Genomic DNA, 15966 nt, shown 5'->3' on the forward strand with positions numbered 1-15966 from the left:
TGAGCCAGTTGGCAACCCATCTTGTGACATAGGGATTTATACCTAGTTTAGTGAGTTTATCTATATTTCCAGAGTGGAGGGTGGTGTCAAAAGTCTTGGCGTGATCTAGATAGGCTGTGTGAACCACCTTACCCTCATCTACAGCTTTAGTGACTACTTCAAAGAAGTCTATCAGGTTTAGGAGACGTGATCTGCGTTTTACAAACCCGAACTGGGTGGGGTCCAGAGTTTGGAGATAACCAATGTCTTAAGTTCCATGATGGATACGTTCCATGGCCTTGCAGACCAGGCTCGTTAGGCTAATGGGGCAGTAGTTCCCGGGGTCCGTGGTGGCTCCCCCTTTGTTGAGTGGGATAACCGTCGCTGTGTGCCATTCAGTGGGCAAAAGCCTAAGGTGAGGCTATAATTGAATATGGTGCTTAGGTGGGGTGCCAGTTCATTCTGTAGTTCGTGTAGAATGCAGCCTGGGATATTGTCAGGTCCCATGGATGCTGTGTTCTTGACTTTGGAGAGTGTGGTTTTCACTTGTGCAGCCAAGATTATAGGAACTTTGCATTATTCCGGTATAGAGATGGGCCCTTTAGGGGGTGAGAGGGGGGTAAAGTTAGCACTGAACCTATCTGCCAGGATGTTGGCAATATCAGTTGGTTCTGTATATTTAGTGCCATTATGCTGTAACTCAGAGCAGATCTGAGTGTTGCCATTGAGATTCTTGGCATAGCTATAGAATGCTTTGTGGTTGTCTTTAGAGTCAGTGGCGATTTTGTTTTCATAACTAGCTTTGGCGGATTGTATGAGGAATCTCAGCTTCTTATTGAGGTTGACCAGGGAGTTCCTGCAATCATGGGATTTTCTCTTTTTTTGCAACAATTTCTTTCTTTTGTTGTAGAGTTTGTTTATGGCAGGGGACCACCAGATTGGCTTCCTTTTTTAGAGGATAGCATCTTGCTTCTGTTAGGGATAGTATGATCCATGCACTCGTGCAAGTGCGTATAAAGTGCATTTGTGTAGGATTCAGCAGTCGTACCTCTACTGTCCATCTGCATGGGTGTTGTGAAGTTTGCCACTTCTGTCTAAGCGGGAAGTTGGCTTTGGAGAAATTTTTTACTGTGGTTTCCTTAATGGGGGGTGGGGGTGGGATGTGGATGTCTAGGGTGATTAGCTTGTGGTCAGATCTGGCTAACGAGGAATTGACCTCTGGTGTGGAACACTGGTCGCCCATGTTGGTAATGACCAGGCCTAGGATATTTCTGCCCCTGGAGGGGGGTGTGGATAAGTTGATCCAAGGCGATGGAATTTATGAATTCCAGAAAACGTTGAGAAAAAGAGTTGGTACATGAGTAGTTTTCCCAGTTAATGGTAGGGTAGTTGAAATCGCCCATTATTAGGGTGCTGGGTTGTACCCTAATATTTTCCAGTGTATCAAGAAATGAGGAGTGGGAATCCTGGGGCATGGTGAGGGATCTGTAGCAAGTCACAATTTAGATTGTGGTCTTGCCCAGAGTTAGTTGCACTTGGATAATCTTGGATGCATTATGCTGAGCAACTAGCCTGGAGGTGTGGATATCCTTAATGAATATGGACACGCCTACGCCTTTAGTGTTTCAGTCCAGGTTAGGTGGCCGAAAGGTGTTGCATGAATTATAGCCTGGTAATGCAGGGGTACCCTCTGGAGCCTTGCACCAGGTGTCTTGTCACTGAACAGATGTCGATGTTCAACATTTTAAAGAGTGCCACGAGTGAATGCTTACATTTTTCTTGGCAAACCTGGTCATGCACTTTCATTACGTTACAGTGACTCTAGCTAATAGAAAACTTTTCAAATGTCCTCATCCTTCACGATTTCCGCCTCGGACTTCACGTGAACACATTCCTATACATGATCCACCTGCTTCCAAGGGGTCTTGTTTCTGACCTTGGATGTTTCAGACCTTCCCTAGCAACAATGCAATCCCAACATGAAGGAGTCAGGCTAATAAATTCCATTTGTAATAACTAACATGCCTCGATTTCATGCAACACCTACTTTTTTCTTATTACATATTAAAAGAATGCAGTTAGGATACAGCAGTACTGTAGCTTATGAAGCTGTATTTTTCTCAGTCCTGCATACAAATTATATTTGCTTTTAACAATTATATTATAACAACATTAATAAACTGAAGTTAGTATACATTTTAATAACTAATCTTGTCCCATAACACTTTGTTACACCAATTTGCTCACCTAGTATCTCTGACATAGCAGTCTGCAGAGAATCTTTAAAGTCTGCCAACTCATTACACTCACAGAAAATATGTTCCCTGTTACCCCATCGCACCTCCAGCATTTGCTGTCTGCTTGAGAAAAAACTCTCTGGAGTCTACTTGGGGTATAAAAATACTTATGTAAACACTTCCAAGCAGAGATCTTAAATCTTCTAGACTTTGTTGCATATTTTGAGAGACATACATATATTAACCCATTGTTTCTTTGTAAATTGCTTATCCAGTCTCTCTTCCCTATCCTTTCTAACATCCTTTGATTGATTCTTATAGTTATTATGAAAAAAATTTGTATGCTGCTCTAATTATTCCTTTTTCAACAGCAGCTTCTGTTGTAGATTCTACTAAAAATTCTACCAGTGCTGGTTTTCACTTAGGATCCCATGTTTCTTTCTCTCTGCCTATACTCTGATATCAGTCCTTGATGGGGGAGTGCAGTCTCTGTCCTGCAGTCCAAATAAATTCTTGGCCTCTTCCCATTCTGTTACCTTTCCCCTTTCTAATTATTTTCTCCCAGTACCTTGGATGTTCTTCGTGTTTCACTGTTGCAGTCATCACATTTGGGTTATCCCTGCCAGGGTAGCCCTCAGCCAGCCCGAATACCAGAGGCTTAGTATTTCTGCGTTGGTTGCTGTCACTTGAGAACTGACGTCAGGTCGTCAGTAGTATAAAGAAAGGCAGCCAACGCCATTACATCAGTTTTTCTTGCCATGGAGCCAGAAGCAGAAGCAGTTCGCACGAGTGCCGGTCGGCCGCTACCTGAGTTTTCATCTTCAAATTGAAGTTGAAGTCTTCTAAAGCCAAGTACCCCATTGGGGATCCCTTTTTCTTGCACTAACCGATGTCAGAAAAAGTTAATAATGGTCTCGCCTGTGGAACACAAATACCACACCGAGACTTCCACTCTTACTGCATCACTTGTTTAGGCCCAGACCACGACGTCCCCCGTTGTAGCTTCTGTACTTTGTTCAACGCCAGAAATATCCATTGTCGGGCCCTTATTGTAGCCAGATATTTTCGTTTACAGTTTTTGAATTCCGATATGGCTTCGGTAAACCATCCGGCAGAAGATCTTCCGAAAAAATGTAAAGATAAAGACAGAGACAGACTGCACAGGTCCAAACCTACTGATGACACTTCCGTTAAGCTAGTCGTCAGCCCTCCGGTACTCAGTGAGGCGCTTTCATAGCCCCTGATGCCCACTCTGTTGATTTGCAGGCCGCTACTGAGACCCTTTCGGAGTCCAGTATGCCGCAAAACTCTTCAACTAAGGATCCTGTAGTCGTCTCTACCTTGGATGAGTCCAGAGCCGCTAAGCAGGCAACAGCTTCCGAGGAAGTCCTTCGCACTACCGAATCTCGACACAAACCGTCTTCTTTCACGACTACCGTTCTTTCAAAACGACCAAGTTTTTTTAGGCCCAGGGTTCGAACCACACCCAAGAAACCGACAACCCACTCTCAGGTGCCTGCTACCTTGCCTCAGTCTCAAATACTTAAAGTGACGGAAGACCATATCATGCTGATCAGGGGAAGCCAAGCTACCCCCTCAAAAAGGAAAAGAGATCTGTCCCCTGGGTTTTGTCTGAACAAGAGTCAGATGGATCTGATTCATCTGACTATGAAGACATGCAACCCCTCTCCACTTATGAGGATTCTGATGCAGGAGGACTCCATTCCTTCAGCCTCTCCCCCAGAGGATTTTTACTTTAGGGAAAACCTGCATACTTTAAGGGAGCATTTCCTGTGGGAGAGTCAGGACTACCCTCAGTCTAAAAAGAGACTCAGGGAATTCTTAGATCTTCTGCATCACAGACCCTTAGCCATTTCCCCCAGTCCTGGATGTTGTGAATGATGGTTTCCTTGAATCCAGCTTGACTCCTGACACCGTACCTCCTGCTCCCAGAAAACTAGACAGTTACTATAGAGTCCCTGACTCTCACAAATATATTTTTAAAAATCCAGCAGCTGACCCTGAGGTCATTTATCAAGGGCCAGAAGGGATTAAAGCAACCTCTGCTAAGAATCCTACACCGTCACACAGGAATTCCCGAGCATTGGACAGATGGGGTAGAAAAAGTATATACCTCAGCTACTCTTGCTATCAGGGCACTAAATTGTCAGTTTCCATATGCTGAAATTTCAGCAACATACTCTGGAACTTTTTAAGCAAAAAATGTCTTCCCCTCCTGCTTGGGCAGAATCTAAAGATTTACAAGACTTAATGCATTCGGCAAGCTAAGTCACTAAACACACTTTGCACTGTGGTTTTGACACCCTAGAAGCTTCTTGCAGGGCAGCAGTCACTGGATCTGTCATTAGAAGACATGCATGGCTTAAGGAATAACCCCTGCCAGACTATGTCAAATCTAAATTATTGGCTGCCCCTTGCACAAAGATAACTTGGCACTAAGGCAGAAGAGGTCTTAAAAAAGATGGAAGAAAAAGCAAAATCTATGCAAACAGTAAAGGATTTCTTACAGGTCCAGCCCCCTAGGTTCAGCAGGCATTTCCCTCCAAGAACTAGTCCTTTCTGCTCCGTGTAAACCAGCCCAGCCTAGGCCCCATGGAAACAGACCCCCCCCCCCCTCCCAGACAGCAGCACCAGGGAATGCAGAGATCTATGCAGTGTACTACCTCCACTTCAAAACCAGGGAGTTCTAAGCCACCCTCTTATGGTAAGAACTCACAATGACTCGCCTCCTCCCCCCTCTCCCCACCTTCATTTACCCATAGGAGGAAAACACTCATTTCACTCAAGCACCTGGGCCACCATAACCAAGGACCAATGGGTTCTGAACATTGTGTCTCAGGGATACAAATTTTCCTTCTATACCCTTTCAACCCCAAAAGGGTTCCCAGATCTACCACCAAATCAGTGGGCAAAGGCTCAAAAGCAAATCCTTTTCCTTCTCTTTATAAGAGCAGTAGAGCATGTTCCTGCAGAACAGATAGGCCAAGGCTTCTACTCCAGACTATTTCTGGTGCCCAGAAAAGAGGGCATCTGGTGCCCCATCCTCGATCTATCAGTTCTAAACACGTTCCTGGTGATCCCATAATTCAAAATGCTCACCCTCCAGCAGCTGCTACCCATGCTCTCCAAGGACGATTGCCTAGCCACCCTAGATCTAAAAGAGGCCTACCTCCACATTCCTATCAGGGAATCATGCAGGAAATATCTCCGCTTCAGGGCAGGATCTCAACACTTTCAGTTCTCTGCACTTCGCTTTGACTTCTCTACTGCTCCCAGAGTTTTTACAAAATGTCTAGCTCCGGCCATTGCCTTTTGCAGACAAAGAAAGATTCAGATTTATCCATACGTAGACGACTGCCTTATTCAGGCAGACATCCAGCAAAAGCTGCTCAAGCACCTGACCTTTGTATAGACACTACTAACCTCCCTAGGATCAACGAAAAAAAAAAATCCAAACTGGTGCCCACCCAAAAGATAATCTTACTGGGAGCAAGTCTGGACACAGCATCCCAGATGACATTCCTTACACCAGAGAAACAAATTTTTCTTACAACCTACTTCTCTCAGCTAGCCACCAGGCCCCAGCTATCTGCAAGGAAGATCCTGCAAGCTCTGGGGTTGGGGTTCATGGCATCTTGCATACTACTCATTCCTTGTGCCAGACTGCACATGAGGAAATTTCAGTGGTACCTTTAGAGTCTTTGGTGTCAAAACTCTCGAGACCTGGAAACTCTTCTACCTGTAATTCCTTGCCTCAGAAAGGAATTTCTTTGGTGGGCAACAGCATGCTTCCACAACAAGGGACTGCCCTTCTCCACACACCCCCACCCCCGCCCAGACCCTCACCACAGACACATCAGACTATGCTGGAGGTGCACACCTGGACAGCAGATGCATACAGGGCCAATGGAGCCCTGAGGAAATCCCTCTGCACATCATTCAAAAAGAGGCGATGGCTGTGCAGCATGCCTTGATAGCTTTCAAACCCCTTCTGTCTCCAGGGGTTCTCCTGATCAAAACAGACAAACACCACTGTGATGTGGTACACCAATAAGCAGGGAGGGAGGGACTCACTCCTACCCTCTATGCAGGCTGGCCATGACCCTTTGGCTCACAGCCTCTTCCATGATACTACACCTGTTAGCACAATTCCTACCAGGCTCTCTCAATTCTCTGGCAGACCAATTAAGCAGAAACCTTCTGGACCCACACAAGTGGCAACTCAACAGAAATACCTTCACCCTAATAACTCAGAAATGGGTAATCCCGAAGGTCGACCTGTTTGCTTTCCACACCAACCATCAGCTCAGCAAATTCTGCACCAGGGAGCATCACTGCATGGCTTGGAAAGTGGATGCCCTGTCCTTCCCCTGGGTCAGTCTATCGGTCTATGCCTTTCCTCCACTTCCTCTCATTCCCAGGGTACTGCTCAAAATAAGGGAGGAAAAACCAAGGATCATTCTTATAGCTCCAGACTGGCCCCGACAACACTGGTGTACCCCCTGCTGTGCATCCTGTCCCCGCTGCCTCCATGGCATCTTCCTCAGATTTCAAACCTCCTGACCCAGAGGGAAGGGAAATTCATGCATCCCAAATTGCAGACACTCAATTTGGCAGCTTGGCTTATTCAGTAACCCCAAACCAATCTGCCATTCTAAGTAAACCGGTTCTGGATGTTATCCGTGATGCCAGATGTCCTAGCATCAGAAAGTCTTATGCAGATAAATGTAAAAGATTCTGCACCTGGATCCAGGCTAAGGGAGCCAATACAGCAGAGTCCTCCATCCCTCTCATCCTAGATTACTTAGCTGACCTACTACACAGTGGTCAGCTAAGTAATCCAGGATGAGAAGGATGGAGGGCTGTGCCGTATTGGCTCCCTCCATGCCTCTCATCCTGGATTACTTAGCTGACCTACTACACAGTGGTCTCTCTTCTCCTGTATAAAAAATTCATGCCTATGCTATTTCTGCTCATTTTCCCACTGAGCAGCCCCTTTTCTCACACCCTTTGATCAAACAGTTCCTCAGAGGGGCTAGCAACTTGAGGCCCCCCCAGAAGGGCACCAGCACCAGCTTGGGACCTTAACTTTGTTTTGGGAAAGCTCACCCTGCCCCCTTTCGAACCAGCTTCTTCTGCAGAGCTAAAATTTCTCTCCTGGAAGACAGCTTTCCTTCTGGCCATCACTTCACCCAGAAGAGTCTCTGAGCTGCAAGCACTCATGGCTGTGGAACCCTTCATCATCTTCCATGCAGACAGGGTATCCCTCAGAACTAACCCATCCTTCATGCCCAAGGTGGTGTCCATTGTGGCTCTCAACCAATCCATTCATCTGCCCACCTTCTTTCCTAATCCCCAGAACAAGGGGGAAAGGATTCTTCGCTCTCTAGATGTGCACAGACAGCTCGGAGTCTATCTGGACAGGACTAAATCCTTCAGAAAGTCTGATCAGTTGCTGGTTAGATTTGCTACAGGGGCAGAAGGCAAAGCCATCTCCAAGCAAATCATTTCCAAATGGATAGCACACTGCATCCATTTCTGCTACAAACAGCATGGCAAGCCTCCCCCCAAAGGGGTCAGGACACACTCCACCAGAGCAGCCTCCACCTCTGCAGCTTTCCTAAGAGGATTCCCCACCAGGGACATCCTTGAGGCTGCCACATGGACATCTGTTCACACTTTTACCAAGCATTACCACCTGCCCCTCTTCCCCATATCCTGAGCAGGGCTTTCCTCTACAGTCTTGCAGGGCATCCTAGCCAGCTCTTAGTTTCCTTGACTGTCTCCACCCATTTCCTCAGCTTTGGGAATCTACCCAAATGTGCTGACTGCAACAGTGAAACATGAAGAACATAGTACAGTTATGTACACTTACCATAAATGTAGATGTTCGAGTGTATTCACTGTTGCAGTTCTGGTTTCCCTTCCTCCATCCCCCTTTATTCTCTTTCTTTCCTTACAAGGGACATATTGGTGTTTATTTTCCACTGGTGAGGTTCTTCCACCAGAACCTGGCCTCCTACTTTGGGGGCTCCTGACAGGTTAAGGACAAGAAAAACTGTTGTAATGGCGTCGGCTGCCTTACTTTATAGTACTGACGACCTGACGTCAGTCCTCAAGTGACAGCAACCGACGCAGAAATACTAAGCCTCTGGTATTCGGGCCGGCCGAGGGTTACCCTGGCAGGGATAACCCAAATGTGATGACTGCAACAGTGAATACACTCTAACATATACATTTATGGCAAGTGTACACAACTGTACTTTCTTTTACCAGTTTTCTTCAGTAAATTCAGCTCCCTCTTGCCTGTTGCCCTTATCCTTAATTGTAGTCATCCCTATTGGCAGAATCTACTTTCTCCGTTCCTGTGTTGGCTTAGTTCTTAGAATACTTTCTGCTACTTTATGAATATAATATTCTACATAGTTATTTTTATTTTACTTAAGGATCTATATCCAAAATCCCAATCTGTCCTTGTTTCTTGACCCCCCCCCTTTCACCATCATCCCTTTCCACTTTCATTTATAAGTTTCTGCTTGTACTATGTATAGGAGCCTTAACTGTGTAGCTCTGAAATACACTTATGTTTCCTCTTGAGCTTTTGTACTCTCTCTTTAGTTAAGAATACCGCAACAGTGATATGGAAGGACGTAGTACAATTGTGTAAAATCTTACCATAACAGTAGATTTCCTTCTGTGTTCACTGTTGCAGTATTTTTCCCTCCCTCCTCCTCCTTCTGATGTACTTTACTTTTCCTTTTCTCTTTCTGGATGCAAATGTTCTTCATACTTCCCAGGACTTTTGGTCCTCCTGGGTTTGTTCATTTCTAAGGTATGTATGTCTGTACATCATCTTTGTGCCCTGCGCCTTCAGGGGGGAGCAAATGTGATGTAAGATGTCTGTAAAAAATTAAGGCTTTGATATACTGGCCGGATATGGGGCTTCCTAGGAAATCACCTTAAAGAATACTGCAACAGTGAAGAGAAGGACATCTACTGTTCTGGTAAGATTTTATACAACTTTAGTTTCACTTTCTTTTGTTTCTTTTATTTCTAAGTCTTGTATTTCATCAGGAAGAGTTATTGCATATTCTGTCTGATTATTTTCTTGTAATTTTGATTCCTTATTTTTATCCTTGTTATTTCTACTTCCTTCCAGAAATATGTTTTCTTTTTATTCTTTGTCACAATCTTCCCATAAATGCCCTGTGTGTGTAGATTTATAGCATTTTTTTTAGATGTGCCTTCTGCCATGTGGAGCTGTTGGTAGTAATTAATGAAGAATACGAGCAAAAGAATAAAACAACCAAGCTGCACCCAAGAGCCAAAACCAGAAAATAAAATTTATTTGTATGCACCTGTGAAAAAGACATATGTCGTGTTTTGAATTCTCCTCATAAAAAGAATTTTTATAACTTGTATGCATTTGAACAACAGGCACTGGGTCAACTGGTACGGAACCAGGATATCTACATCAGACTGGCAGATAAAGGAGGCGCTGTCATCATCATAAATACGACAGATTATTTTACAGCTATGCAATTATTATTAAATGAGGATGAGACCTACTTTAAGGTGAATAGTTTGTGCAGAAGTCCTTGAAACATATAAGAGACAATCTGTATGCTCTACTTATGTGCAGACTTATAGATGAATCTTTATATCACTTCGTAAATGTGGAACATCCTGTTATACTTATAATGAAAGGCCTGCCTAAAATTCATAGGGATTATTTTAGCCCTCCTATGAGGCCTATTGTTGCAGGTGGCGGCTGGGTAACTGAGCCCTTATCCATGTATGTAGAGGAGAGACTGAAGCAAGTTTTGTTTCAAGTGCCTGCTCTGTTAAATGATACCAGTCATTTCTTGACTGAGTTGGCTGATTTTATGAAGAGAGATGATAATGCTTCTTAGTGCTTGTTAGCAACTTTAGATGGTAAGCATCTTTTTACATCTGTCCCCAATGCATATGGTATAGAAGTCATTAGAAGTGTCTTCTCTGCTAGAAGTGATTTTAATGCTGATGCAATGAGTCTTATTTGCACATTGTTAGAACTGATTCTAGAAATTAATGTTTTTATTTTTGGAAAACAGCTTTATCTGCAGAAGTGGGGTGCCTCTCTGGGCACCCTGGGTGCGAATTCGTACGCTAACCTTGCCATGTATAATTGGGAAGACACGTGTGTTTTTTAGAATGACTTCTCACAATATGTTATGTTTTACCGACGTTTTGTGGATGATATTCTTCCGACAACAGACTTCCTTAAATTTACATTGAAGTTTTCCAATTATGAGATTGAGTTTTTGGATATACAGCTTAAGAGAGAACCTGATGGCGATATCTCCACTACTTTGTACTGCAAGGAATGTTGGAGGAATGGGTTATTATCATATGATAGCATGCATCCGAGACATGTTTTTCCAAATATTGTTAAGCGTCAGTTTTCCAGGATATCTAGGTTATGTACCAGAGAAGATGACCTGGTGAAAGAATTGAACACACTGTTCTTGGACAGGGGTTATAATAAAATCTAAGTGGAGAAGACCAAAGGGGAGGTGTTAGTAAGATGGAATGCTTCATTTTGGGCTAATAACAAGGTTATAACAAGAGGTGCATCTTCAGGTACGACTAGTGGCCGTAAGGTGACATTTACTACAAAATATGCGAATAATGTGAATGTAATACATGAAGTTATACAAAATAATTGGGGGGTTGTAATTATTGATGAACAGATAGCAGATATACCTGGGGATACACCTAGATTTACGTTTTGAAATAGCAAAAACATTAAAGATTTACTTTGTAATCATAAGCAAGAGGCATTAAAGGAGAATAGACTAGGTACATATCCTTGTAGAGGTTGTAGAGTTTGTTCAGTAGTATCTGCACAAGAGGTTTTCCATCACCTTAGCATGAAATTTATTTTTAAACCTAGGCATTATGGATACTGTACCACCACACGTAGTTTATTTAGCTACATGTGATTTATGTCCCTGGTTCTATGTAGGGAAAACTGTCAAGAGACTAAAAGATGGAGAACAAACTCAACCAGAAGTCCACTGTTCCAAAAAAGCACACTTTAATAAAATAAAGCAATAAAAACTCAATAAAAAGAACAAAGCTTTCGAATTAAAAACTCTTCTTCAGTGTTTCATACATATTAAGTGTGCATCCTTTACATACACAAAGCACAGCCAGTCAATGAGAACCAACCCTAACAGTAATTACTAATTTAAAGTGCCCCATCATAAATACCTTATACATAGTAAACTATACATCAGGTAATCCAAAACGCACGCTGCAGTCAGTAGGATGAATAACCCAAAAGAAGGCGGTCTTAAAAATGATTTATTCTTCACACATAAAATAACCACAGAATACACTGAGTGCTTTCATCCCCTGTAAGGGACTTCATCAGAATCAGTTAATACAACAGCAAGCACCATTATATAACTATGAATTAATTGACTCAGTTTACTAAATGCAAAAATGTAAAGATACATGATGCATAAAAAACATTCCTAACTTGCACAAGTTAAAATAACTATAGTATTTTACCTAAACCTTACCCAACTTATAATTAAGTCCCATTATGCTATGTACCAATCTTATTTTTCCTAATGTATTGTGATACATTATTGTACTGTAGATCTAACAAACTTGTGATATTAAATGTTTTGTGTACTTGGAGCTTTTCTCCTCGGGCCTCCACTGAAAAAGGACATGTATCCAGTTGGACTAGCCCGGTCAACAAATGTAAAATAAATAAATAAATAAACTCCACCTGAACATGAATATTTGATATTTAAACAATTGTGAAGTAAAATAAAATGTTAAATAATAGCCCTCTTATTTTATATGGGCTTTAAGGAGATGTTTTCATTTAATCCTGGACTACAAGTAGCATGTAGCCTGACTTGCCATTTTAACTCTTTCATTAATCTGGGATCTATAGTCACCCCTTCTAGGATTATGAACTACACATTCTGTAATACCAAATTCAAATTTACTAAAACAAGGGCATGTCGAGGAATGTTTAAACAAGGCATTGTTGTGGTTACCTGTTATTTGAAATTGATGCTCATATAGTCTTATTTGTTTAAAATGCACATCAGTATTTATACATATTTTTTCAAATACAATATACTGGTCTTAAATCACACCAAATCATGTTTTTCCTTTAAAACAGGTTTAATGCTAACATGACCATTTAATCCTGGTGTTTGGTCAGCCCTAAAAAAACTAATCCATCTATACTCAGCCAATTAGGATTTATTAATTAAATCACCCCCATTCTTATTTAAAGGTAACACTTGCAAAATCCTGAACTGTAACCTGTGCTCAGAAACTGCACATCCACATGCTTTGCTAAAGCATTAGTCAGAATATTTCTACAAATATCTGATAAGTGGGAACTTATTTGTTCCTTCAACTTTTTATTTGTCTTCCCGATGTAGAAACATTGGCAGGCTACACAATTCGCAAAATAAACTACATTTTCTGTTGTACAAGTACCTGCAGCTCTAAACAAAGTTTTCCTGACTTATAAGGTGTGTAAAAAAAAAAAAAAATTGGCCGAGTATAGCTGGATTTGTTTTTTTAGGGCTGACCAAGCACCAGGATTAAATGGTCATGTTAGCATTAAACTTGTTTTAAAGGAAAAACATGATTTGGTATGATTTAAGACCAGTATATTGTATTTGAAAAAATATGTATAAATACTGATGTATATTTTACTATGTATGAGGTATTTATGATGGGGCACTTTAAATTAGTAATTGCCATCAGGGTTGTTTCTCATTGACTGGCTGTGCTTTGTGTATATAAAGGATGCACACTGTTAATACATATGAAACACTGAAGAAGAGTTTTTAACTTGAAAGCTTTGTTCTTTTTATTGTTTTATTTTATTAAAGTGTGCTTTTTTGGAACGGTGGATTTCTGGTTGAGTACCCGAAGTTCTTCAACTGCTGAGACGCTCTTTTGTTGGTTACTAAGAGACTAAAAGATAGGATAGCCAGACATTTGTATGATATTAAGACCAAGATTTTAAAGAATGCACTAGCTAAGCACAGAACTGAGAAGGCTGATCATAAATTGAGTTTCAGAGTCCTACAATGTATAACTGGAACTATTAGAAGAGGAGATGTTGATAATTACATAGAACAGGCAGAACTATGATGGATATTCAGATTGCAAACTAACAAATATCCAGGCATTAATGCCAATGTCACTTTAAAACCGGCCCTTAGTGGGTTTAGACTAAATCGCTGAAAGGTGTTATATTTTAAAGCTTTTAATGTTTTTATGAGCAGCTTTATGATTGGATACTTTGATATTAGAAAGAGCTGTGTTTTATCAATCTATTAGGGTCTGAGGAAGTGTATGTTAAGTGAAAGTGCTTATTCAGTGTTTTATCTCTCTTATTTTACTCATTAAAGTGTATTTCAGCCGTGGCAGCTTCGCTGGCTATTTTTGTTTTGCATTTTGTACTTTCCGGTTTTGGCTCTTGGGTGCTGTTTGGTTGTTTTATTCTTTTGCTGGTATTATAAATGCCAACGTATGCCTCCCATGTGACAAACCTGGTCAACAAAGGATAAATAAATAAAAAAAAAAAAAAAGAAAAATGTGTTTCTTAATGTGTCTTATATTTTAGTATTGCATTCTTAATTGATGACTCTGCAGTATTAAAAAAAATTGCAATATTGTAGTATATATATTTTCACTATTTTGTTTACACTGTTTGTTGTTGCTAGTCTTCTGTTAGTTGCTTTGTTTGCTGATACTAGTTTTAAGAAAAAAGGCATTTTCATCTGTAGAAAATTAAATATCCAGTTTACATTTTGCAACCAATCAGAATGCTTTTGTGATAGTTCAACCAGAGTTATTGCTGTGATTGAGTTTTACAGTTTTTAATTTGTCCTAAGAATGAGGATTCACGTTGGTGTATTTTGACTTCTCTTTGCACTTGTCTTTTAGTGGTTCAGTATGTGTTTTTACTAAAGGTCTTCTGCTCACACCAACAGATTTGGCAACATAGCAGTAAAGAAAAACACACGACTTACAGACCTTGCACAATGGTTAACATTGGGTAGAAGAAAGGAATCGGTTTTGGATTTCCTTATTCAGATGTTAGCTCTGAACTCCAGATGCCACAAAAACTAGAAAAGAAAACGTGTTTCTTATTTTATAGTCATCTGGCACCCCCAGCACTTTAGAGTCACAGTTAGTATGTGATCTTCTAACTCTGTGACTGTTGTTTTTGCATACTAATTACTAGATTTAGGGACTGGATTTGCAGTACTTGTGTCCTCATTCTCTGGTGTGTATGCCTGGCACTGAAATAACATGCATTGAAGCTAGAATAGGACAATGGTTCTGCCTGTTTCTGTAGCCATCAGGCAGGACACTGATTAATTTAAGTAGACCTGTGGTCTTTTGGCTCAAGCCTGTTAATGCTGTTGTCATCAGATGCTTTTTGTCCAAGAGTCAGGGGGCAGATAAGGTTGTCATTGTCCAGGTCTTTAAAACTTTATCAGTCAAATATCTCATTGTTGTTAGCTGGAAGGGCCACCATGATCTTTTGTCTCCTGGCCAAATGTAGTAATCATGCAGTGTCTCTCTGTTTGGGATTATATATAGTCAACTAAATCTCAACTATCTATTTTAAGGATTCAGTGCCCTATAACCTGGGTGGGGACTTGAAATGGAAAGTTTTGATCCAGAGTTTTATGTGCACTGTCCATTAAATACTGAATTCTTAGCTGGGAGTTGAACCAGTATTTATTTTCTTGCAGCTTTTCATTCTAGCCACTAAACTGGGATATGACTATAAAATACTTGATCCCCTGCCTTTCTGTAGTCATAACAGTAGCGTACTTAATTTTGTGCTAGATCAGCAACTGTCTTTATTGACTGTTGAATTTGCTACTATTTGCAGTATTTGCTGTTTTTGCTTAATTGTGGATTTTCTCGTAGTTGTAGTGTGTCTTTCTTTATCTTCGCTCTACAGATTATGCCTTGGGACGAGATTGCATAATGCACGGGTACATGTCGAAGCTTGGCCTTGGCAATCCTTTCCTGACCCAATGGCAGAGGCGCTACTTCTACCTCTTCCCAAACAGGTTGGAGTGGAAAGGCGAAGGAGAATCACGGGTAAGGACCTTGTATGCAGGGAAACATTAGTACAGGTAGTGACTTTAGGTGTATTGTGTAAAAGTAAAGCACAATGAAGGTGGTATTGTTCAGATATTGAGGCTTAGCTGTTGGTAAACATATGTTGTAGAATAAAGGAAAATCATTTTTCACAGCCAAGGTCTTATTTTTCCTGCTTCCTAGCCTCTGCCTAATTTAGAGCAGTGGGAAAGTGGTAACTGTCCTACTGCACACAGTGGAAACAACCAGTGGTGAGTGGTTATATTCTGAGATGAAGCAAAATGATCCCAGAAGGAAAAGCTCTGTGAAGATAGAGGACGTCAACCTTTTGGATGTCTTTTGATAAACTACCCAGCAAGTACTGACTTGGGTATCAAAACTGAGGAAGCAGGTAACTGCATTTGTTAGCTGACAAGCCCAGACTGCATCATTCATTTAGTTATTCATCAGAATTTCCAAACAGTGTAGGCAGGTTGGGAGTAAGAATTCTCTGGTGATAACACATTTGCAGAATCACATTGCTAGAAAAAAGAAGTTGCATTGCATTATAAAACAGAGTTTTCTTCAATCTGCA

General features: G+C 41.3%; 1 protein-coding gene across 1 annotated transcript in view; it reads left to right on the forward strand.

Annotated features, from left to right (window-relative positions):
- The window catches only part of LOC122811972 (beta-adrenergic receptor kinase 1-like), a 2445913-nt gene that overhangs the window by 2289714 nt on the left and 140233 nt on the right, over positions 1–15966 (forward strand). Inside the window, exon 22 of the mRNA XM_044084173.1 lies at positions 15250–15392. Within this exon, the coding sequence (XP_043940108.1) occupies positions 15250–15392 (143 nt within the window). The remainder of the gene's footprint in view (positions 1–15249; positions 15393–15966) is intronic.

Source organism: Protopterus annectens, chromosome 9.part0 (assembly GCF_019279795.1).
Source record: "Protopterus annectens isolate FY-2018-M chromosome 9.part0, PAN1.0, whole genome shotgun sequence".
In the NCBI taxonomy this organism is placed as follows: Eukaryota; Metazoa; Chordata; order Ceratodontiformes; family Protopteridae; genus Protopterus; species Protopterus annectens.